We start from the raw sequence: 24181 nt of genomic DNA, 5'->3' as shown, positions 1-24181 counted from the left end.
GAAGAAAAAAATCTTTCAGCATTGTTAGTCAGTTTCTTCTCTGATCTGAGAAACAAAACTATTTGTTATTCTCATCCTATCGAGCTTCAGGATGAAATGGAACAAGTCCTTGTGCATGGGTAAAATTGTATTCTTAGTTGGAGGTGTTGTAACAAAAGCATTTTTGTGTTTGGATTCAGAAATCTGGATAAGCTGGGGTGAGAATTGGCAGTGGGTGTAGCAGAGTCAGTGTGGGTGGTTACTGAGCCTGAAAAACCCTTTCTGATCAGGGACAGCCAAACTCTATGACCTTGAAGAGTCCAGGAAGAGTTACAGGAAGAATTTGTTCCTAATCATAAGATAAACTTATATTTAGGTCCTTGTGACATCACAAGAGAAAGGGTTTTTTTATAATGTCACTGTCTGTGCTGCTTTGTCCTTCCCTTGTCTGTGTGAAAGTTTAGAATTACTATTAAAATGTTTAAGAATGTTGAAAATAGCATCAGTAATATAAACTTCTCTCTTTAGCAGCATGTGCTGTATTATGTGAGTTAAATTACAATTTTCGTTGCACAGTTTCCAAAAAGCTCCAAACAAGGAAGTGCGCTTGCCTTCCCAAGAAATTTCTGTGTTTGTGAGCTACAGAAGTGTTTCATTGGGTTTTTCTCTGCTCTCTGAATCTGTGCTGTTGGCTTTTCTAACCAGGCCTCGATGACTGCCTCCAACAATACATCAAAAACTTTGAGAGAGAGAAGATCAATGGGGAGCAGCTGCTGCACATCACTCACCAGGAGCTGGAGGAGCTGGGAGTGACTCGCATTGGCCACCAGGAGCTGATCCTGGAAGCAGTTGATCTGCTCTGTGCATTGGTAAGTGATTCCTCGCATCACTCACCTTGATCAGCCGCCTTTACAAATTTACAAATCAAACTGAAAATAATGTAGAGATTCCTCTGCGGCCACATGCTCAAACAGCCACGGTGGCTTTGCTTCAATAAAGGACAGACATGTCCTGCCTTCTCTCAGCTGCACAGAAACTATATTTATCCATTTAATGATTATGTGTGATGGTCTTTGATTGCTTTTCCTCTGACTTTCTTGGTCCTGCATTCAAATGCTGTCGACTATCACTCCTGGCATCCATATGGTTCCGTAATTATGTGCCATATGCCCTCGTATTTCACTGACATTTGCCACACTGCACTGAACCAAGTAGACCTGAGTGGTTTAACCATGCCAGCATTCAAAAGGATGGTACTACACAGCCAGAAGGTAATGCTAATTAGACTGGAAGATTGTTTAAAATGAGCTTTAAGATGAGACTGGAGTGGGAAAATTGACTTTATCTAAACTATAAACAAGTGCATCAACTAAAATTTGGGTCTGGCTTTTTTTTAGCAATCTGCAAGCATTTTCAACAACATTATTTGTTCACATTAATAATTACTAGGTCATTAATTCAGTTAACCTCTTAACAAAGTTTTTGATATAAACCCCCTCTATTTTCCTCTGCTATTTTATTCCTACCAGCTAATAAAGTGTGATGTATTAACTTAATTCTAAAGACAAAGTAAGTTCTCTTCATGTAGGTGGACAGGTAAAAGAATATTGAAAATACTAAAACACAAAATAGCAAAATTGCATAGGTAAATTACACATGACAATCATAATATTTTACTTCTTTATCTTTACTTCTTCTGCTTTTGAATAACTGGGTTATCCTGTGGGAATTTGATGAAGAGGAATTGTTTCCAAGAGGGAAAATGGCACTTAGAAGTAAGATAGAAAACAATTGAGGTAAAATGCACTAGATCTGGGGAAAAAAAAAACATTTTTCAGTACCTTTTATTATTCATCTTCTTCTTTCCTGTACGTCGAATGACAAAATACCCTCAGAGTGCCTTGAGACCTGCCCCTCCAAATGAAACAACTTTGTCAGAGGAGGGAAATGCTTTAGGAGCAGGTGTGTGCTGCAGAACCCAGCAACCAGGGCCTTTTGGAAACATCCAGACCCAGAGTCTGGAGTTTTTCCCTGGAAACCCCGTGTCCCATACCAAAGGAGCCAGCACAGCCCCCGGTGTCGCGTTGTGTCACCCAGCCCACTGTGCCCAGCTGCTCCTCGGGAACAGCAGCCCCCAGAAGTTTCCTCTGGAAGAACATCTCCCTTCAGTCAAGTGGGTCCCTGAGGAGGACCCTGCTGACTCTTGTATTGTGAGGTTTTGGGTTTTTTTCTTTTTTAAGCACAGAAAATGTACCTCTTGCTGCTGGTCAATAGTGCAGCTCTCCCTGTGCTGTCTCATGACCTTACTTTTCCTTTTGAAGCAGGATGGGGATTTTCCAGCTCCTTGTATCATTTATTTTGCCTCCTGCCTTTCAGACCTTTCCCTTCCTTTCTCACTCTGACTCTAAAATGCCTTTTTCTTTTTTTTTTTTTTTTCCTGTTTCTAAATGTTTCTCTCCCTGCCTGTTCCGTGTGCTTTCCACTGAGTGAGTCTGCTGCCTGCAGCTCTGCTCCTGGGGGTATTCTCCTGCTTCTGACATTTCTCCTTGGCTCTCTGTACATCATCTCCTTCCGTTCTTGCAGGATCACTGAAAAGTTTTAACAGACTCAGTATATCTATCTTAAATCTGTACTTATTTGTTAGGATTTGGATCTATGTAATAAAAAAGCCTTATTAAATAATCTCTCTTTGATTATTTTAAATAATGGCAATAATTGAATGAGAGGAGAGCTGATGCTGCCTTTATGAGCTGAAATACACCTCTAAAATATCACAATTGTATTCTTCTTCTGTGCTAACTGTTGAAAAATTAATAGATTGTTGCACTAACATCTGACTGCTGGCCAAGAGACCAGAAAAAAATTGTGACTTGGAATTGCTCACTGATACGGATTTTTAGAACAGCTAGTCTAAAAAAACCCAAGGAAATATTTTAAATGTAGTTTTCAGAGGGACTATAGAGTATCTTTATTTTTTTTTATGCCACTAAACAGGAGTTAACATACAGGAAATTACTGTAATTAGAATGTATTAAGGAACACATAATTTAGCCCCTGATTCCCTGAATTGCATTACAAACAAATTTAATACAGTTTATGGTCAGGTAAAACAAAGCCCCAGGCAGTCAGGAATCAATACTTCAATGCACTCTGTGCATGTTGGAAGTATGGACAGGGTGCAGAGCACAAGCTCTGTTTGTAGATTCATAAACATAAATATGTGAATTTTATTTTCAACACTTGTTATGGAAAAAATAGCAGGGAAGCACCAATTCCAACAGTCTGGTCTTAAAATCCCACCTGTGGAGGGGAGGTACCATCAGCAGTTTGTTGTGTCCCTCTCTCTGTCCATCCTGGTGTATTCCCAGTCCCAAGCACCCATGATGGATCTGGATCTGGGGTAGCTCTGCTCCTGTCCCTGTCCACATCCATGCCCTGCCTGGCCATGTCAATGAGCATTGGGTTTTTTCCATGCATGGATTCCTGGATTGATTTCTGTTTGGCAATGGGCAGTGCCCAAGTTCCATGACCCATTTCTCCCAGGCAGCATCAGCAGGATCCCTCAGTCCATCCCAGCAGAGTGGATTGTGCAACGCTGGGAACAGCAGCAGCTCCTCTCCCAGGAAAGCTCAGGATGATCAGGAATTCACACTGGGCAGGTGTTTACCTGCAGAACAGCTCTGCTGCTCCAGGAAACCAGGGGAAATTTGACTGTCTGAGCTACAGCCCTTGGGACACACTGGAATGTGTCTTTCCTAAGGGTCTAAGGGCCACTGGCTTTTGCAGGATGGTGTGCTGGTTTGAAAGCAAAACCAGGGAGAGACTCCAAATCAGAAATACAATTTAATAGGCAAGAGGAAAAAAAAGTAAAATAAAATAAAAACAATAGCACAAAAAAACTCTGACAGAATCAGAGTACAACCTGACACCCTGTTAGTTAGGGTGGTGGTAGCAGTCCAGATGGAGCGGTCTTGTTGAAGCAGTGATCCTGTAGAAAGGTCTGGTAGCTCTTGTCCTCTGGGAACCCAAGATTCTCCTGTGCTGTCCCCAGTCCCAGATGATATCCAGGTGGGAATGCTCACAGCCTCTCACAGTGGGCTGACACCATTCTATGGGTCCTGCAGTGGGTCCTTGAGTGCCCATTAAACAGAGATGGCTCCCAGAGGGAGTTACCTGTGAGTCACTGGATGAGGCCTTGATGGCCCATTAACAGCAGATAGTCCAGAGGGAGGGGGCAAGGGAAACACTGCCCCACCTGGTTCCAACAGCTCCTGAAGATGTGATAGAATACACACTCTGGGCACACCTTACATTGTAACTAGGACACATGGGTAGTGGGGTTTTGGTGAGGTTTTGCTGGGGTTACACCAAGAATGGTGCCTTGGCTGCTGTTCCAGGGATACAAGGGATACTGCAGAGCCCCCCAGAACCAAATGCTGACCTGTAAAGAAGGTTCTAAGTGCAAGTAGAAACTAAAACTAAAGGAGAAAAGACTTGGTTTTTATTCCCATTCCTAAACCACCTATTAGTCAGATGCCAAATACAAATTATTAAAGGCAGGGAGAGGTTTGATGTTGTGCATCAGCTTTTGACATGGGCTTTACATCCACTTTTCTTTTGAAAGCAAGCTGAATTCAGATAAGAAATTCATATGAGAATCTTGGCTAGAAAAGATTCCACACTGGAAGTTAACTTGCAGTGGGAAAGAAAAAAAATATAAGAAATGTGAAAAGGGAAAAATAAGAGTATTCAATACTCTCATGCAATATGGGAGTATATGTATTTTACCTGAAAGTTAAATAATTTCAAATGTTAAAATAATCTCCTTTATGAAAGGGTAAAGTCAGAGTGCAAAAGGTGAGAGGAACTTTCTCTGTAGGAAAGAAAGTACAGGCAGTTGGGCTTGCTGAGGGGTGAATTCATGTGCTATGAAATGTGAAGTCACAGGTGAGCTTTACTTTCAGCTTCAGTTCTTCGACCATTCTGGAAAGAAATTTTTGAGTTGTGCTTTAATTATGAAGAAAATTGGGAATGATGGCTGTGGGCAAAAAATCCAGTCTGGAACATCAAAGTCCTTTCTTGCTAGGGTGGTCAGAAACTGCTCTGCAATTATTTATTTGAAGTGACCTAAATAACATTTAGGGACTAAAAATTGTGAGCCACTGGGATTGGACTGTAACTTTATTAAAGTTGAAATATTAATTGGGATCTCTATTGGAGGACTTGTTGCAGAGAGACTGGATCCGCAGAAGTAGCAGAGTCTGGGGAAAAGAACTTTTTGATAGAAAGTATACTGGAAGCAAGAAAAGGGAATATTTTTGAGGTCAACATGGGTTGCTGTTCAAATCTGCCAGTAAATTTAATTTAATTAGGACAGTATTGGAGTCAGTATATTGTTAAAGCCTGCACGAATTAAAATATAAACAGTCTAGTGGGGAGAAAGACTGATAATGAAAGGATGAAAAATGAATGGGAAATGAAAAGAATGTTCCAATAGAGATTGTATCTCAAGTAATTAAAAGTACTGTTAATTCACAGGCATTCAACTTGTGAAATACGACCTTGTGCTGTGGAGAAATTTCAAGGAGAAATAGAGATTAGAAACTTTGTGTGCAGTTTCTGCAAATCCACAATCCAAGTAGGGTGGGTTTTCCACCAGAAGGCACAATAAAGTCACCCGTGGTCAACACGTTTACAACAACTGCAGGAATTTAATTTATTCTTATGTTTAGTTTGTTGTTTTTGTTGTTGTTTAAATAGTTATTTACAGCTACCTAACACAGCTACCTAACAAATTCTTTTTTTCTCCTCTACAATTTTTCTAACATATTTCTTTATCAGGCATCTCCCTAAGAAGCAAGAGCAGAGGAATTAGTTGGTCAGGTGGAAAGCAGTTTGCAGTGATTTACTTTGAAGCGCACCATGGTGAAGGTGAAGTCTTTCATAGCTGCCTCTACATCTATTGATAACATTGTTCTTCTGAATTGAAACTATTCAAGTTTTTCTTCAATTAATAATACTTTAATGGCCACAATGATCTCTCAAGATCCTTTTAATTTTTCATTCTGCTAATATACTTTTTGATTTGTCAATTTTGCAAGTATATTAGGAAGCATTTTTTCTTACTTTACCTGATTTGTAAACAAGTTTCACTTTTAACAAGTCATTCTATGTGTCAAATACTTCTTTTCCACCCATATTTCAGGGGTTATTCAAAGGTAATTATTCTAGACTAAAATCTTTGTATTGAAGCTTGAGTAGATGGAAATAAATCTCCTTTCTTTGGAATGGAATGCCATCCCTCTTGGTGAGAGATGAAGAGGTATTCCATCTCTTCAGTTGAATAAGGAACCTGGCACATACATTACTTTTGTCTCCACAAACATGTGTGCATCCAGAGAGCTTTATTAATTTCAACTGGAAAAGAAGTTCAGCTTTTGGCAATCCAGTGCTATTTATTATGCTGTGCCAAAACACTGAGTTAATACTATTGAATTGAGTGGGTTAATTATTGCACATACTAGAACATGTGTATCATTTTTTGATTAGTCTAATTAGCAGTTTCATTCTTTCCTAGCCTTTCAAATCATGCAACTTGGAAAAATAACTGATTTTAAGGATTGTCTGAGTTTGAGATTGTTTTTTTCTTTTGTTTTCTTTTAAAAGTCTGTTGACAATTTTAGCATTTCCAGATTTTTTTTAGGATGAGGACATTGAAGGAAGATAATTAAGTTGGTACAAACAATTCAGAGTAGCCTAAAGTCCTGGCATTTTACAGGTGTGTGCAGGACTCTTTTATCTTACTGGGGAGAGGTAAAAATAGCATGGTTTTCTAAGGTGTGCTGGAGAAGTTTGCATGTAATTACACATTATTTGTGTCAAGTAACCACCAAAATGAAATCCTTTCTAAAATCACCACACTAAAGGCAGCTCTGGGAGTTGATCTAAGCAAAGAACAAAGTAAAGCGGAATTTTTCTTGATGTCTTCTCAGTGCTCTCCTCAAGGCCCACTGATTCCACACCAGTTGCTCCACAGTACCAAACAGTGGGAATATTTTGGGTACTGCAGCAGCACCAGCAGCGATGATATATTAGTGCCCCAAGCAAAAGTTTCAGAGGCACCCAAGCACAGGGCTGTTATAGGACAAAAATTACTTTTGGATTTGTGTTTGTGTGTTAAATGCTTTAGAAACTTAGGCTTGGACTCTCTAGAGAACTTTATCGTCTCTGAATTTATCATTCCTGTAGAGCAGCCGTGGCCACACAACCTCTGATGAAGATCCCTCTGTTTATGGGATGTGTGTACATCCTGTAGCAAGACACAGATTGGAAATGGTCCTATCCAGGTGTTCCAGTGAGAATTCCATCCCTTGCCATAATACAAGGTGCATAAAGTGGAAATATGAGAAAGGAAATTGGCTGCATTTTATTCAAATTTCAGTTCCTGCACACAGTCCAAAGGGGAATTTCAGCAGGGCAGCTGAAATCCAGGAGACCATATCTAATTCTTGCCCACAAACAATGTTATTAGGTTATCAAGCTTCAGATAAATTACTTCATGCTATTTCTGTATCCTTCCTACTTATGGTTTTGTTTATGTTAAAAAAAACCAGGAAAAATTCAAATTTGCTATGTTGACTGCTGCTAATTCCTTGAATTTATGCACATCATTTGCCTCTGGAGCAAGACAGTGTTAACAGGCAAATGAGAGGAAAGAGACTTCTGTTTTTCCTGTATTATGACATAGTTGAGAGATTTCCTCTTGTCACACAATAATTCTTTTTCATGAAATAGGGAGAAACATGTTCTATTCAAAGTGTTAAACCTGCTCCAAAGCTTGTAATTTTCTTCTGAAAATGCATCTGTTTAAGTACCAAAGAGAATGAGGATCCTATATCCATGGCGGGCTTGGCTGGTGAATAGGCTCCTACAGGAGCTCCTGCATGCTTGTGAGAAATAAATGTACTTATTTCCATTTAGAAATTTATAAAAGAATCCGTTTATAATAATCTATTTCTGTATTTCATGTTGGTTCTCTGTCTGGGTAAGCTCAGTGGTATTCTGATCCTGAACATTTCATTCCTTTTCATGCTGTGAGTTCCTGTCACTCACTGGCAGAAAACAGACCGCCCCTAATAATTGCAATTAAATTGTATTGCTACTTATTAGGCCAATGCAGGAGCAGAAATTTATGCAAATATATAGGTAGGTAATGAGCTGGGGTTAAAAACCACATGTGTCCAACATTGTAGGGCAAGGCATTAAGGCTGAAATGCACTTCAACTAGTGTTGGGATAAAATAATAGTATTATATTATAATTTCTGTATATTCTTCTATCCCTGGTTTAGGGGACATTAATGGAGCACTCATTTCTGGCAAAATTTTGATTTCTCTTGAGGTTAGCAGCTGGAAGTCAGGGACTGTGTTTGTAATTTCAGCCTTTCTGGGTGTCTGGTTTCTCCAAGGCTGAGGTAGTGATCCCAGTCACTGCTGGGGATAAAGGAATGGACATTTTCTCTGTACAGGAGTAAAAGAAACACCTTTGTAGCAGCATCATCTTCCATTTCGTGATGTTTCTGTTGACACCAGCTGCCCCAGCATGGCATGGTGCAGTGTTAAGGGACTGTTTGTTGCTTCTTTCACTTCAATTTCTCTGGGTTTCACAGGCATCCTTTCCTGCACAATAATCCAGTCTGCCAATACCTGTGGAGAGCAGAAAGCAGGAATGCCAACTTTAATGTTTTAACCTTAATCTTAACCTAAATTGCTCTGTGTAACTCTCCCAACCTCAGACTACTCAAGATTTGGAGACTTGATTTGTCTACAGCAACATGGAGATCCCCTGTGGTCTCCTAAGGATGCTCACCAGCCTTTGTGGAACTATTAGAATTGACATATCCAATTAATTTATATGAATTATTGCTTTTCTAGAATCTCAATGTGAAGTGTAAGGAACAGCCTTGCAGTGACACAAGAACAAATTGTGCAGCAGAGCATTCACATTTTCTTTTCCATCATTTTGTTTCTACACTAAAGGAATTAGAAAGAAGGATGCTTGTAATATCTTTATCCTGTGTCATCTCTTACTCATGATAAAATGTGTTACTATATTTCTACATTTCTTTTAATCAAATACGTGCAAATCTTACCAAAAATTTTCTGAGTAAAGCATAAAAATCCAGATGTCTCAAAGTTTGCTTTGGTTTCATAAAAAATGCCTTTAGAACACCCATTTTTCATGCAGGAGTTAAGATGAATAATTTTAAATTCTACATTCTGGGGTGCCCAGTGGTAGCTCTTTCACTCTGATCTTTTATTGCAAACACAGAAATAAGACTTCAAGTGAGGCATATGAAAGGAAAATGCTGGTTTTCTAAAATCATGGCTTGGAGCACCAAGGGTTTTGTGCTTTCCGTCAGCAGAGGATTTGGGTCTATTGCATCATAGCAACACTTAATTGTATACTACTGCATTAAACCTTTGAATACATAATTTAATCCATCAGCCAGCTTAGGTTGATAATCTTGACTTGGAAGCTTTATGAAAAGTTTGGTCTATACCAAAGCTGTGTGATTTCCCATATTTATTTGGGTGGGAGAACCATCCATGGGAGTAATTCTCAAGGCGGGTGAGGTTTCCTGTGCCTGTGCTGCCCAGTCCATCCCCACAGCACCTCTAAGTTTTGAGAGTTTTGTCTGATCCCAGCCAAACTCAATGGAACTGGGAGTCCACGAGGATTTCTGCCAATGCTGAGAAGGTCCCAGAGTGAAATCCTGATGATGCCTTGGGAAGGCCGGCCTGGAACAGAGACTGAACAGAGCTGGAGAATAGAGTAGGTGTTTATTGAAAGGCCTCTAGGATCCACCTTGGGCAGGACAAGAGTCTGACCAGGGCTACACCCAACTGGACCCCAAATGGTCACAAAATGGACAAATGGTCTTGAGGTCTTACAGTTTTATAAGTTTTGGTCATTTGCATATTGGGGTTTAGTTGTTCAATTACAGCTTCAGGTTGTGAGGTCCCACCCTTCCTGTTCCTCTCTTCAGCCCACCCTTGTTGGTGCTTTTGGGCCTGAAAGTTGTCCTTGGTCTGCAGCAGGAAAAGGATTTGTTTTGTCTGCCTGCTGTGTGAAGAGAGCTGACTGACACTGAATGTGAGGCTCAGAACTGCACCCCTGGGCAGCACAGAATCTGAAATATATGAAAGCTCAAACTTAAGGCTTCACTGGGAGGAAATCCTCCCCATCCTTGGGGAGAGGCACCAGCCCTCGGCCAGGGACAGTCAAGAGGGGGTGTCCCTGGCCCCAGAGCTGTGCAGGTGTCCTGGGAGCCACATGGGGAAAGGGATGCAGGAAGGAGGAGGATGCAGATCATAGAAACAGAATCCTTTTCAGTCGCACTGCTCCCTGAAATGTTTGTTACTCCTTCCAGAGGATGCTAAAGCAGCGTGGATGAAGATCTGTGCCTGAATCCTTGGAATGCTCCAGGCACTGAGGGACAGCCCATTGACTGTATCCAGCTAATGGAATATTGATTCAGTCCTAGGTAATTATGTTAAATAGGAGAGGAATATTAGATTATAGAGGAGAGAGGAGTCTATTTTTAGAACAAAGAGGAAGAATAATACACACTAGTGCAGGAAGAGATAAACTTCTCCCCTTTAAATGGAAAAGGTGTTATTATACTAACATAAAATTTAAATTTCTTTAAGATAACCTGAGAACTCGGCAATATGCAGATATTTTCTTGGTTTATTCAGGTGCTGAAAGTCTTAAGCATCAAATAAATTGGTTTCTTCTAACGATCTACATGAAATACACTGGTAATTCTTAGTTTCTTAATGAAAAATTATTGCACAATTTCTTATCCGGTATTTCAAATATTTAGGTATAAACAGTATTATGAACATTTAAAATTCGCTTTTAATTTTTTTTCTAAGACTTTCTTTTTCCACTGGAAGGGACTATGTTGCCTTTATTCATTATGTGTTTCATTTACAAAATCTTCTTTCCCTTGCAAAAAACAACAACTCCCTTTTTCCCTTTCCAAATCAATCTGATTTGAAATCTGTCCCATGAATGCATGATAGTAAGCACTATACCATGGAGAATCTCTGTGCCAAGGAAATACAGGCAGTAGCTCAGTGAAAGTTCAAAAAAAGGACATTTTCCCTACAAAAAATCTCTTTTCTAATTTGCAAGGAGCGATTTCTTTCATATTTCCCAGTGAGATATTTTTCATACCATTGTGCTACATTATCAGTGTCTATGAGCTGCCTGAATTCCTGAGTAATTATCTGTGATCAGTTATTGTCAGGGATAAATTCATCTGCATGCAAATATCCGAGCATGCACATGCATATTCATGTCACTGTTGTTGACTGAGTTGCTTGAGCAGCCTTCAGCAAATTCACAATCCAAATAGATAAATGAACTTTTTTCGTACTCTCATTAATGCCCATTCAAACGAATCTTGTCACTAATTTAATTTCTATATGCTGCTCTGAATTCTTCTGAATATGTGGAACATTTCTCCAGAACTGGTGTAGGTTCTACAACTTCTGCAGGGATCTAAGTTAAATGTCTGGCCCAAGTGTGGTCTGTGTTGATATAATCAATAAGACCAGCTTATCATTTATTCCCTAACTTGGAATAATTCACCATTGATTCAAATTCTAATTTTATGTTATGTACTGAATCTCTTTTTCTCTGTAATCTTACATTTCTGCCTTATAATTCATTTTAAGAGATACTTTTAAAATTGAGAAAATGAGGCTTTCTAGGATTGGATGGTTGGTTCTTACACAAAGCTGTTATGAAACAAATAGTAAAATTTAATTGATCACAAGGTTTTAATAATGAATAACAAAAGTTTGTGGTTATTAAACAGTGCATTACAATTGTAGAGCTCCCTTAGATACTACAGAGAAAGGTGAGTAGAGAGAACTGAAATGTACAGCAGATGCTCGAGATGCTTTATCCTTGCCAGTGGAGTTTCCTGGATTTGGTAACTGGGAATGCAAAGAAGAATTTGGGTGTGATTTAGGTATTTCTGAGGCAGAACATGTCAAAAGTAGCATGGTGCACGCTGAGAACAACAACAGCAGGTTGCTAACGCCTCATGCAGGCAGGAATTGCTAATCATCCTTGAAAGTTAACAGATCACGGTCCAATACGATTTTGGAGGAAATATCTCCTGTCATCCTTTGCTCTTACTTGTTTATCACAGTATCCCCAGTCAGCAGATTGCTCAGAGCTTGTTTTCCTACACATATGGAAGAGGTCAAGCCACCCTGGCTGTCTGGCTTGCATATGTTTTGTAATTGAAGCCATATGCAAATCAGGCCATCCTTAATGCTGAAATAAAATATTGGAAACAATAATCCTTGGGACGTGGAAAGAAGCCACAAAACACCCCAACCCCCTCCATCCTCCTGGGTATCGCTTTTGTGGCCATCAGAAAGGAAATGCTGCCACAGCTTGATTTCCCCACTGGTATTTTCCTGGGAGTTGACATTGGAGATGTTAAATGTGTCCAGATGTCAGCTTGGCACAGGCCAAACGCTGAGTGGATGCTGCAATGCACCCACCACTTTGTCAGCAGGCTTCTGAGAAGGTTATTATGGTCATGAGAAGGTTGTTACGCTCATAAAAAGGTTTTGTTATTTCCTGCTGCTGGGATATCAAGGTTTTGCTCAACAGAAAAAGAGAAAGCACTAAATGCATTTAGAAACAAAGAAATTTTTTTGTAAATTTTTTTTTGTAAATGCAGATTCACTTCCAGGTATTTTAGATCTAAGCTCTTGGTGAAGTCAGAGCTGAGCAGAAAACGTGAATTAGAAGCAGAGTGGGAGAGCAGTCAGGACCAGTCCAAGGGATGCTGCTGAGGTGTACAGGCAGAGCAGGAAAAGTGTTCTCCCAGAGGAATTAAGTCTCAGGTTTGGATCAATCCCTCCTGTTTCTGAATCTGATGGATCACCAGCTCTGCAGGTGGTGAACTATTGGTGGTTCAGCTATGTAGATAATAATTTATTACACTTTACAGCTGAAATGAGGTATGATCTCTCCTCTCTTCTTTTAAAATTTTCCTTTCTTAAAGCTTTGGTGAGAATGGGCACTAAATAGCCAAATAGCTGGGTTGATGTTCAGGGGTTTAGATTATTTACAAACAGAATAAAATTCAAGGACTTGCTGAATAAGTAATCTAAAACTGTGAAAAATATAAGGAGGTTTCAGATGCTAATTAAAATTTCTTCAGGGGAGGGGAGGAAAGGAAAACAGCCAAAATATACATGGGAAAAAATGTAATTAAGGCATTCCTTGAGCATGGTCAGCAGACTGAGAGTGCCATGAACTTGAAAAGTATATGCACTTTCTTTATCCTTCCTGCCATTATGGCAGTGAGGCGTCTACATAACTAAATAGCAGATCCCATATTTTTTACAGAGCTTATCCAAAAATTACATTGGTGACATGTCACGATGTGCTGGATCTCATTGTGCAGCCACGTAGAACAGTGAGAGAGAACTTTAAAATGCATTTTCAGAATGTGCACAGCCATCACAAAAATATCTCTGTCAGGCTGGTCAGTGGATTAGATTGGTTCTGCAGGACATTTCTAAAGTCTGTTCTGAGTGGGGTGAGTTTGTTTTCCTCACACATTTTTGTGGTTTAGGCACTTGTCCCACAGCAGTGGCTCCTCTCTCTCTCTCTCTCCCTTTCTTTCTCTGTCTGTCTCTCTCTCTCTAGATCCCTGTGCAGCCTTCCATAACCAGATCAGGGAGATGTTCCAGTTTATTCAAGCTCACCCAATGGGGGGGAGGGGGGGGGGGTATTTGTTTATTCCACAACTGAAATCACAGTGCTTCATTAGGATTAAGCTGACCAAGGAGGCTTTGTGCAGTTTGCTCAGAAATCTGTGGCAAGAGCTGCCAGGTAAAAGCTCCTTATAAAATGTTTAGGCAGGAGATCAGGGATCCTGTTAATTCCTGCTCATCTTAATCAATCCAGGGCAGGAACTGGTGCACTGTGCAGCTTTAGGCTGGCCTAGAGTGGGGCTAGACTTACATAACCCGAGATCCTTGAACAATAAATCTGCATCTCCATCTCTGACCTCATCTGCTGCTTTGTTCTCACCTGGAGCCCAGCCTGAGACTCTGAAGTCTTAAACATGAAGTTAACAGTTTATTTGAAAACCTTATCTGAAAAAATCTCGCTTCAGTGGTTGGCCTCACAATCTTTTGGAGTTCAATTTTTAAGAAAAGACTATCAAGTTCTAATTATTATCTGAAATAAAAATCACTTGTTAAAAACAAACAAACAAACAAACCCCAAACCTTTCCAGGGTGCATTAATTACGCTTGATGACATTTATATCTATCTATTGCAATGCAAATGCTTAAGCTTCTTCTGAAGATAAAAACCACATATATATAATACAGAACTTAATTTTTAAATAGGTTAAAATATTTAATCTTATTTCCAGATCTACTTAATTTATCTATTTACAAGATGATAGGAAGGTGTATGGAGTGCTTAGAAGCACCATGACAAGTTCCAAATTATAGACTCAGGAGACAAAGAATTGTGACACAATTTGCTCCAGCAAGGTGGGATAATTATAATGGAAGGGAGAACAAGGGGGAGGAAAGCTGCACATACAAAAGCATTGAGGTGTTTCAAATAATAGACTCTAATTTATATTATGATGTTGCATATTTGCATAGTATTACCATAGTTATTAATGAACTCCCTACTTTTATTTTGATGAAATGTCAGGTTCTGTGCACATAAACTGTGCTATGATACTGCAGTTTAACTGAAATGATAGGCAAATGTTGTTAAAGTGAGGCAGAAGGATTTGGTTTATTATATATTTATTATATGCTATTATGCTAATTCACTGATTTAGAAGGAGAAAAGCTTTGAAAGAAAAAGCTGAACCAAATTTGGGCCATATTTTACTGGAGCTGCATTCTCCAGCCATGAATGGAAATTATTTTCCTAATACATTTATAGTTTTCAAAGCAACAATGCTAGGATTTTATATATACTTATAAAATACATAAATTATTGAATATGTCAGAGTATAAACTGTGTGAACTACATCTAACACATTCTTGTTAACAAAACTGATATTTTCTTTGATTTATTTTAGCTTTGTATCAAGTGATGTCATAACTTGCATCTGATTATAAGAATTGTCCCTTTTTTTACCTTTCGGGAAATTTTAAGTTTTAGGTTCCAGTCTCTAGACTTGAACTTGTACACTGATTCATAGAATCCCTAATGAAAATTTTATTTGGCCTTTTTCAAACTGCTATTCAGATAAAGGATGACCAGCCTGTGAATTCCTTTTCAAGAGTAACCAGACACACCTGGTGGAAACGCACTGTGTCACTCATTTGGACTTTTTGTCATTTCATTATCTTCAGTTTGATGTTGTATCATAAAAACATCACCACAAAATTTTAGTGAAATCAAACAAGTGTTTGCAGAGACAAGTTTTTCAGAATCAGGTTTCCCCTGTTTCAAAGTCTCTTAACCTTTAAAAACATCCCTCCAGAAAGGAAATCTAAAAGAAAAAAATGTGTTTTGACAGTTTTCATTCTATGTATGTGTCAGAAGTGTTTATGCTAAAATCAGAGTGTATGATTAATTGTGACTTTTGCTTTTATTATCAAACAGGCTGTGTTTGCCTGGTTTTATTAAGTGCTAACAGGCTCCATGCTATCCTAAAAACTCTGATTCTCATGGCAAAGCTGGAGAAGCAGCCAGAGCCCTGACACAGGGAGGTGCAGGATCCCATCTGGCACTCCGTGTTTTCCCAGAGGAGAATCCCAGAGCTTCTCTGGGGATTTTTCCCAAGTGGTCTCAGAGCTGTGATTGAGCCCCAGGTGGGACAGGGGTGGCATCTCCAGGCCCTGGGGACCAGGAGCAGCCTGGAAGGGACCAGGGGAGGGGAGCACAGCATCCCCATAGAGCTGCTGAGGTGCTTCACAACCACAATAAATCAATTTTTGGGTGATCTGAGAGTGGGTTCAAAACCAGGCTGAATTGGGGAAGAAGTGCCTGGAGGTGGAGCTCTCAAATTCCCAATAATTTAGAGCATTCTTAAAGCTTTTGCATGAAATGTAGAAATGGGACAGCAGCTCAATATTTAGGTTGTGGTGTTTTAAATGGCTTGAATGTGGTGAATTCCATATAAGGTGCTTGAACTGCAGTCAGTGTTGTTTCATTTCACCTCCTCAGTCAGATCGCCTGCTCTGCCCTTTTATATTCGTTATATTCTCCTGCTCTGCTCTTTTATATTCAGTGAAAATTGTAACAGTCTCAAAGTATCACCTACAGAAAAAGCTGTGTATGCACCCACGTGTTCATGTATTTATAAATATATTTTTATATATATATATTACACTGACTACTCACATGAATGACAACATGAAGAAAAATTACTATAATTAAAAAGAAATCTGTTTTTAAGGTAAGTTAAAGTCATTACTTATGCAATATAAACTGTTTAGCTAGAATTACATCCTGTGCCTATTAAATTTCAATGTGCAGACATTATTTCTATCTCTGTATGCCACATTACAGCGAAACAATTTCATTACAGCTCTACCTGTAAGAAAAAAATGCTGGGGGGTTTTCCACAAAAGAAATAAATTCTTCATATACTGTAGGTATTTTGTGCTTGGTTTTTTGATCTTCGGGTGCTGGTGTTTACAAAAAACTGATTAGCACTTGGCGCTTTTTCCCCCATTATATTTATTATTTTTTATCTTGATGTTGGCTACAATAATTTAGCTTATTTTATTTTAGTAGCTAAAATTCTCCCAGATTGCTTTATTAGCATAAAATCCTCCTTTGTGATGTTACTGCTTACCTGCAATAAGGTATGAGAACACCTGAAGCCATAGCTGAAGATTTTTTTCATTCCACTCCTTTGAATATGTAAAAAGCTCAGATCTTATACTGTCAGATGGATACAGAATTTGCTCAATTATTTAAAAATGGAATTTCAAACCAGAATGTACAAAACAGGCAGAGTTTTTAGCTGGAATTGTGAAACAGGCACAGGGCAGGAAGGTTCATGGTGAATGTGTGTTTAGCTATTTCTGTATTTTGGATTTACGACATTAAAAAGGGGAAGTATCTGTTTGGAGGCAGATTTCCTATATCTCAGTTTCCAAAATTCCAGTTTTAACTATAGGGAGTATCCAACTACTTCCCTCTTACACTGTATCTTTTCTGCACTAAGAAAACAACAGTCTGCTTTGGGTTGTTTAGAAAAAAAATGCCATTTTCTCCTGTCACCTGAATTCTACCATTTCTGACAACAGCCACCTGTTTTCTGTGCTTCAGAAAACCCGATCAAGTGTGAAAGCCCTGGGGAGGGTCTGTTCCCTCAGCACCTCCAACAACCCCAGCACAGCAGCTCAGACCCAACAGGAGAGGGGAGCTAGGACAGAGAGCCTGGAAATGGGAAAATCAGAGGGGGAATAGCTGAATTTAGGAGCCGTGTTCGGCAGGCAGAACAGCAGAGTTATCCTTCCACCCAAATCAGCTGCACACCTCACTAAGAAGCGCCACTGCAAGCACAGCTTCATCCTGGCGTTTTGCTAATGATATTCTTCCATAATGAGCTTGTCTGCCTCTGATCTCACACTTGTGTTTAATTTCTGCCTCCTGAGATCCTTCTTCCCAGCTGCTGCCGTGGAATGGGGCGTCAGGAATTGCTGAGCTCCAGCCTGAAACATGGGATCAGTCACTGAATAAATCAGATAATCTGTGTAGCTCTTTTGAGTGTGTGCAGGTAATAATGCTGTCAGTGGCGATACAGAAGTTCTTACTGTTTGATCTGTGCTTTTATATGAAATAACTTAAATATTTACCCAGTTTTGCAGTCATGTCTTTCTGTGTTCAAGTGTGCTTTGGCACTTTCTGCAATGTTCCTGTCCAGGTCCCTTTTTCTGAAATGGAGCATTGGTGATTTTAGGCAACTTTCTATTCTCATTAAGTAGCTTCTTGCTCCAGATTCAGGATAATTTAACAAATTATGTGGCTGTGTGGTTCTAGACAGGCAGCATCTGGGGTTGTTTTGGCAGTCAGGATTAATTTTCTAAACTTGTAAATCCATTTCTGCTAATTGAGTCATTTGATGATGGAACAACCTTAAGTATCATGAAACAAAACCAGGGAATGGAGCAACACTTTCTTGTTTATTTTTCCCTGCTCTTGGGATGAAAAATAATCCTGCCAATGCCAATGGCACTCTCTTATGTCTTTTAGAAGTTTTCTCTTTTACTTTTCTGTCTTTCTTTTTAAACCAGAAATTATATCTAGGATTTACAGTGCAAAAAAGAATCACCTGATCTCCTGCCAGAAGAAAGAATTTTTGAGGCCCAGGAGCATCATTTCTATGGTGTGGCTCACGAGAGCAGCACAGGGGGAGTAGAATGTGCAGCTGTGAAGGCTGAAGTCTGGCCTGGCAGCTGTGATAATGATTTAGTCTGGCAGTTCTGAGACTCTCTCAGCTACACCATGGACATGAGGTGCCTACAGGAATCAGAGATCTGGATACTGGCAGTGCCATCCACAAGGCACCTCACCTGCTTAATCATTGCCAGAAAATACAATTCTGTGTTTTCAAATGTGTCCACTGAATTATAATTGATGCAGTTTAAATTTGGGGACATACCCACTTCCTGGCTCTTTTCTGCTCTGGAACAACCTTCTCCATTCCCCATCACTTTGCTTGCTGACTCTGGAAGCCCAAAAGAAGCCATAACTTCCTTCAGTCCTCTCCTAATATGTTGCCACAGTGGGGTTTGCTGGCATCAGAGCATCAGGATGTAGGCATACTTTCAAGGTTTATTTGCAAGCACATTTTTCCCTTTTGGTAGTTGATTACAGCTGTTTGATTTAAAAATTAAAATCTTGGATTTAGTCATGCTTAAATCTTGAACTCAATGCCTCTGTCTTCTACAAAGGCATTGATTTACTGTCACTTTCATAATAGTTTTATCTTTTCCCTTTTATTGTGCCCCATTCAGTCTCAGGTAAACCACTAACTTGCATCAGCACTCCAACTGTGCTGAAAAATTGCCTTTCGTCTTCTGATTATCTTTATGGATATATTTTATCTATGTTCTGCTGTATTTTAAATTTTATATTGGCATTAATTGAGGTTGTCATTGCCATGTAAGCAATAATCTTCAAGATAAAGGTGGATCACTAGGTGGAATACCTCACACACATTTCCTGCTCAGTCCTCTGTGTTTTCCAGTGACTGGAGAAGATCTCTCCGGCTGATTACACTTGCTGGAATCTAAAATACCTTGTGGTATTTATAGATTCAGAGATCAAACCATGTCCTTTCCTGCTTAACTCCTCTTAAAAGCAAACTGACAGGTTTCCAGAGCTTTTATGCAATAACAAGTTATTGTGAGAGGGGTTTTTTCTGCATCTTTCCATGGGAATAAGCAACCAGGAGGATCTAGTTTATCATCCTTGTAATGTGTTGCTGAGTATGCAGAATGAAACCTGTTTTGAGAGGAAATCAGGCACTGCCCAGCTGTTGAGAGCTGGAAAAGGCATCCCAGTGCATCCACTTAGTCATCATCTTGGCATGAGTGGAAGTTGAGAGGAAAATGGAGGGGGGGGGGAATTCCTTCAGTGCTTTAATAAAAGATTAGATTTGATATTAAGCAGATGACACACTAATATCACATACATCTTGCTCTTTAAACTTTTCCAAATGAGAATGACTTTCTTTGGTTACACTATTACTAACTGTGCTGCAATTGTTCTGGGAAAAGTTGAAGAGAGGTTTTTTTGTCACTTGTAGCAATTTAGTCTTGAACTGGATGGTCCAGCCCCTCCCTGATGTTTTAGCTGGGATACAGGCCTAACAATGGGGTTAATTCTCTCCCTGGAGTTTAAATCTAATTCTTTACATTCAGCTAAGGTAGCAAAGTGTTTAATTTCTCATAGATTTCCCTCTAAGCTGGAGGCAAGGCCTTGATTTATTTCTCAGTGAACTTGACAGGGAGAATGGCTGGCAGGGAAGGCACTATCCCCAGCGCCAGCTGTCAGAGGTCCAAACCACTTCACCAAGTGTTTGTTTGCACTTTGTTTGCTTTCCATACAACCCCAGTTTATATTCTTGTTATTGGTCAGTATATTTCCCTTTTCTGGAGTTGAAAATTATTATTTCTAGTACAAATATCCACGTTAGCGTCTGTCAAGAAGTGTCTTCTTTTCAAGTCTTTATTCTCGTCTTTGAGGGAGACGTTTAGGCAAAAACGTTAGTGTGTGATATTCACGATCAGTCTTCTAATATAAGCATAGTTGAAATTAACAGTGGACAATCAATTCAGATTCTGAGAGCTGATTTTGTTTAAATGCTCATAAAATTGTTTCATGTCCTACATCCTCTGGGGACTGCAAGAAATCTGGGTTCAGTTCAGTGTGTTTGAGACTTTCTGTGTGAGTTTGAATTATTTAATGGATTTGAACTATCTTTGTGCTTGTTATCGGAGTCTAAGTGGGGAATAGGCCTGGTGATAAAAGGACAGAGACACAGATGAAGAAAGATGGATAAAGGGGACTTGTGGTTGGAAACTTTCAGTTAGATTCAACCCTTCTCTCAACATCAGAACCAGAACAAGGGGCAAAAATCCACTCAGAACTCTTAAATATGAAGCCCTGTCACTGGCTGGAGTCTCTGAGACACGAGCAGCTGTTCCTGTGTGTTCCCTGAGCAGCCGTGGGGAGCAGGAGCCTTTGCTCTGGCCTGGTTTGATGTTCCAGTGTTCCAATCCACGTGGCACAGCTGTTCTACAGCAGCAGCAGGGTTCAGGAGAGGCTGTTCCTGTGAAAGCCTCTCAGCAAGGCTGTGCTCCACTTTATTCCTGGTTCACAGGGCAGGGGAAGGGGACGCTGTGCTCAGGTGAAAGAATTCCAGGCCCTGGGATCCAGAGCAGTGGGACTGCTGCAGACCAAGGCTGATGAATTTCTGCATGAGGCCAGCGTGTTATGAGCCCCACGAAGATTCATCACACTCTCAGGGCTGCCAGCAACCTCCCAGAAATGGCTTGAGAATAATTAGCGAGACGGCGTGATTTGAAAAAGCAGAAAGGTTTTAACTAAAGAGAAAATTACAAACTGTACAGAACAAAAGAGTAAAAGGCATGCAAGGTGCAGGGAGGTCCTTGCTCCTGCTAAGACACCCCAAAAAGCCCTGAGAATCTCGGTGCTCTCCCTTAAGTGTTTGACTATCTGGGAGGGGGTTTTGGCAAGTTGCCCCATAGAAAACAGCTACATTCCTTGAGGAACAGCTCAAGGACCCAGGGAGTGCCTTTGTCCTGGCACTGGGCCAATTATGGTGAGACGAGCATAGAAATTTCTGGCTCTTCTTCTTCTTTAAAAGTTCAGGAGTGAAACTGAAACTCTTTTCCTGGTATGGAAACACCTGCTCGGGTGTGGGGTTGCGCTGCAAGGCGAGGTGACAGACACAAGGTGACAGACACGAGGTGACAGACACCTGTGGGCCATGGCAGAGAGGGGACACTGCACTCCCTCAGCTCACATCCTGAGAGGGGGACAGACCTGGAGACTCAGCACGTGGGATCCTTCCTGCCTTTCCCTCAGGGCTGTGGCTGAACCCACGGGAGCAGTGCTGGACTGCGAGTGCTGGTGGCAGCAGAGGCATCCCATGTGTCCCAACCCAAATATTCCTGTTTCATCTCAACCCACAGCCACCCTCTTGGCCAAGGCAATCCAGGACGTTTCTCCTCACAGTTTGGTTCCTTTAGCTGACCACACATCCTGTCAATCTTCTTCCTTCCCTCAGAATTATGGCCTGGAGACTGAAAACCTGAGAACTCTGTCCCACAAGCTGAACGCCTCAGCCAAAAACCTTCAGAACTTCATAACGGGGAGGAGGAGGAGTGGCCACTATGATGGCAGGGCCTCCAGACGGCTGCCAAATGATTTTCTTACCTCCGTTGTTGACCTGATTGGTGCTGCCAAGAACTTGCTCGCCTGGCTAGACAGGTAATTAACTGTTCCTCAACCCCTTGTGCATGAGAATAGTTCTTTGTACGTGTTCTTTCTTTGCTACTTGTGCTCTTTTATTCTAACATTAAAACAGCAGGTCTGTTAATCTAGCTCTAACTTTTCAGAAGTTTGTGAAATATTGGAAGTGAAATTTAGTACCCTTCTCTGTCCAGAGTGTTGAAATTTGCTCTAGATAACTTTTGAGATTCTTTCAGTTGGATTCTGTGGGAAATTAATATTTCTGTGCTGTTCTCACTGCCATAACTGGTAACATCATCAGAAATTTCAGCATGAAGCGCAAGGAAGGAAAGCTTGTGGAGTTTAAGCTATCTTTCAGCCATCAAAAAGGCATATAAAGGCTGGAGTTGAGCAAATCAATTAAGAATGTTCAAAATAAATGATAGTAGTTGCTCAGTCTGCAAATTAAATGTTCTTAATTATGAGGAGTAGGCTGGATGGGTTACGTACAGGTGTGATGGTTAATGCTCAACAATCAGCCACTGGTGTTTTACTTTATGAACTGAGAACTCTGACTGTGGCAAGACAGAAACCAAAACATAAGCCACCATTTTTCTTGTTTGGAAAAAACACACATTGGCTTGTTTTTTCTTTGTAGTTATAGCAGTGCATAGCTTTATCTGGAATCTGAATGCTCTGGAATGTATAAATGGCACCTTAGAAATCACAGTGAGAGTGAATCACCCTCCTTTACTGGATTTGTATAATCCTGGTGACATCTTCCTAACCTAATGCCAGCAGTCATATTCTCTCAGGCTATGACCTTGTCAGTTCTTATAAATTCAAACGGGGTCAGATTCAGCCAGAATTTGGAAAGCCTGAAGAGAATCTGAGTGTGCAGGAAGCTGTGACTAAGTAAGCATTACTATGCTCTCTGAATTAGGGTGTCCGATTGCTGCTGGGGTGTGATGTCATACCAGAAATGCCATCTTTTTAATAAGCAGAACAAAGAAAATCTGGGCTGCTTACAGTTATTTGAAAGCTCCCATTTCTACTCTCCATAAGAACAAGAACTTCTGATGTTCTGGCCAAAATCCAGTTTACATCGTGCCTGCATTTTTTCTTGTTTCAAAGCTGTGTATTACAAAAGCCTTGCTGCTGGAGATTAAAATGATTTGGCATTTCTGTGCTGTAGAGCTGATCCCTGAATTACATATATCTGCCTGTAGTGTAAACTGTGGTCCCTAATGCTGCATAAACCTGTCCTTCCCCTGCCCCAGGTCTCCGTTTGTCAGTGTGACAGAATATTCACTGCTGAAAAACAACATTGTTCAACTGTGCCTGGAACTAACCACCATAGTGCAACAGGTAGGAGTGTCTCTCTGCTCTGAGTCCTTTCACACCACTGCTTAAAAACTGCAATGGTAAATATAACTACAGCTTTAACATCGCCAGAAAAATTGTTACAGCATTACTTCTCTGTTCCTTCCATACTCTGATTTTTTGGGAGGGACAGAAAGATTTTTGGACTTTGGGGATCGTCCTGTATCACCGTGGAGGCCCAACCAGGAACACAGACTGGGGACACAGATCTGGGTGCAACAACAGCAGCAGGGCAGAAGACCCTGCCCTTAGTTTATTTTTCCATTATATATCTGTGTCAAGGTGACCATGGATTGGAGAAGGGTATCGCCACCTCTCCTGTCACATTGGTCCAGGAGGCTGTCATTCAGCCTCCCCTTCTCTTGGAGAAAGTATTCATAACATTGCCAATATTTACAAAACATGGTCCTGTGTTTACAATTCACCAGCGTGAGAAACTGCACGTTTCTCCTTTAATATGAACGCTTAGCAAACCAGGAAAATTCATGGCAACATCTCACCCTTTTAAGTATATTAAAAAGAAAACAAAAAAAGAAAAATGAACAATTCTATGACAGGAAAAAAGAGAGAAAAAAAAAACCTGTATAAAGTTCACCGACCTTCATTTAGGTGACGGTGTGAGGGCTACATGTTGGTCTGATTCTGCCTTTGCTACCCAGGGTTTCACCCTGAACCCCTTGCAATAACCTGCTCAAAATATCTCGAGCATAGTCTAACATAATTCAACCAACACCCTCATATTTTTAAATTTTTATAAGATACAAGGGAATATACGGTGCAAAAGGCAGGAGCATTCCAAG

At 40.3% G+C, this 24181-nt stretch overlaps 1 protein-coding gene across 1 annotated transcript in view; it reads left to right on the top strand.

Moving 5' to 3' along the window:
• LOC134563860 (connector enhancer of kinase suppressor of ras 2-like) overlaps positions 1 to 24181 on the top strand; it is a 169935-nt gene that overhangs the window by 61331 nt on the left and 84423 nt on the right. Inside the window, exons 2-4 of the mRNA XM_063422240.1 lie at positions 685 to 848; positions 21835 to 22037; positions 23279 to 23366. Coding sequence (XP_063278310.1) covers positions 685 to 848; positions 21835 to 22037; positions 23279 to 23366 — 455 coding nt within the window. The remainder of the gene's footprint in view (positions 1 to 684; positions 849 to 21834; positions 22038 to 23278; positions 23367 to 24181) is intronic.

This window comes from Prinia subflava, chromosome Z (assembly GCF_021018805.1).
Source record: "Prinia subflava isolate CZ2003 ecotype Zambia chromosome Z, Cam_Psub_1.2, whole genome shotgun sequence".
NCBI lineage: Eukaryota > Metazoa > Chordata > Aves > Passeriformes > Cisticolidae > Prinia > Prinia subflava.
The sequence above is the reverse complement of the archived record's forward strand: the minus strand, read 5'-3'. Positions and strand labels throughout refer to the sequence as shown.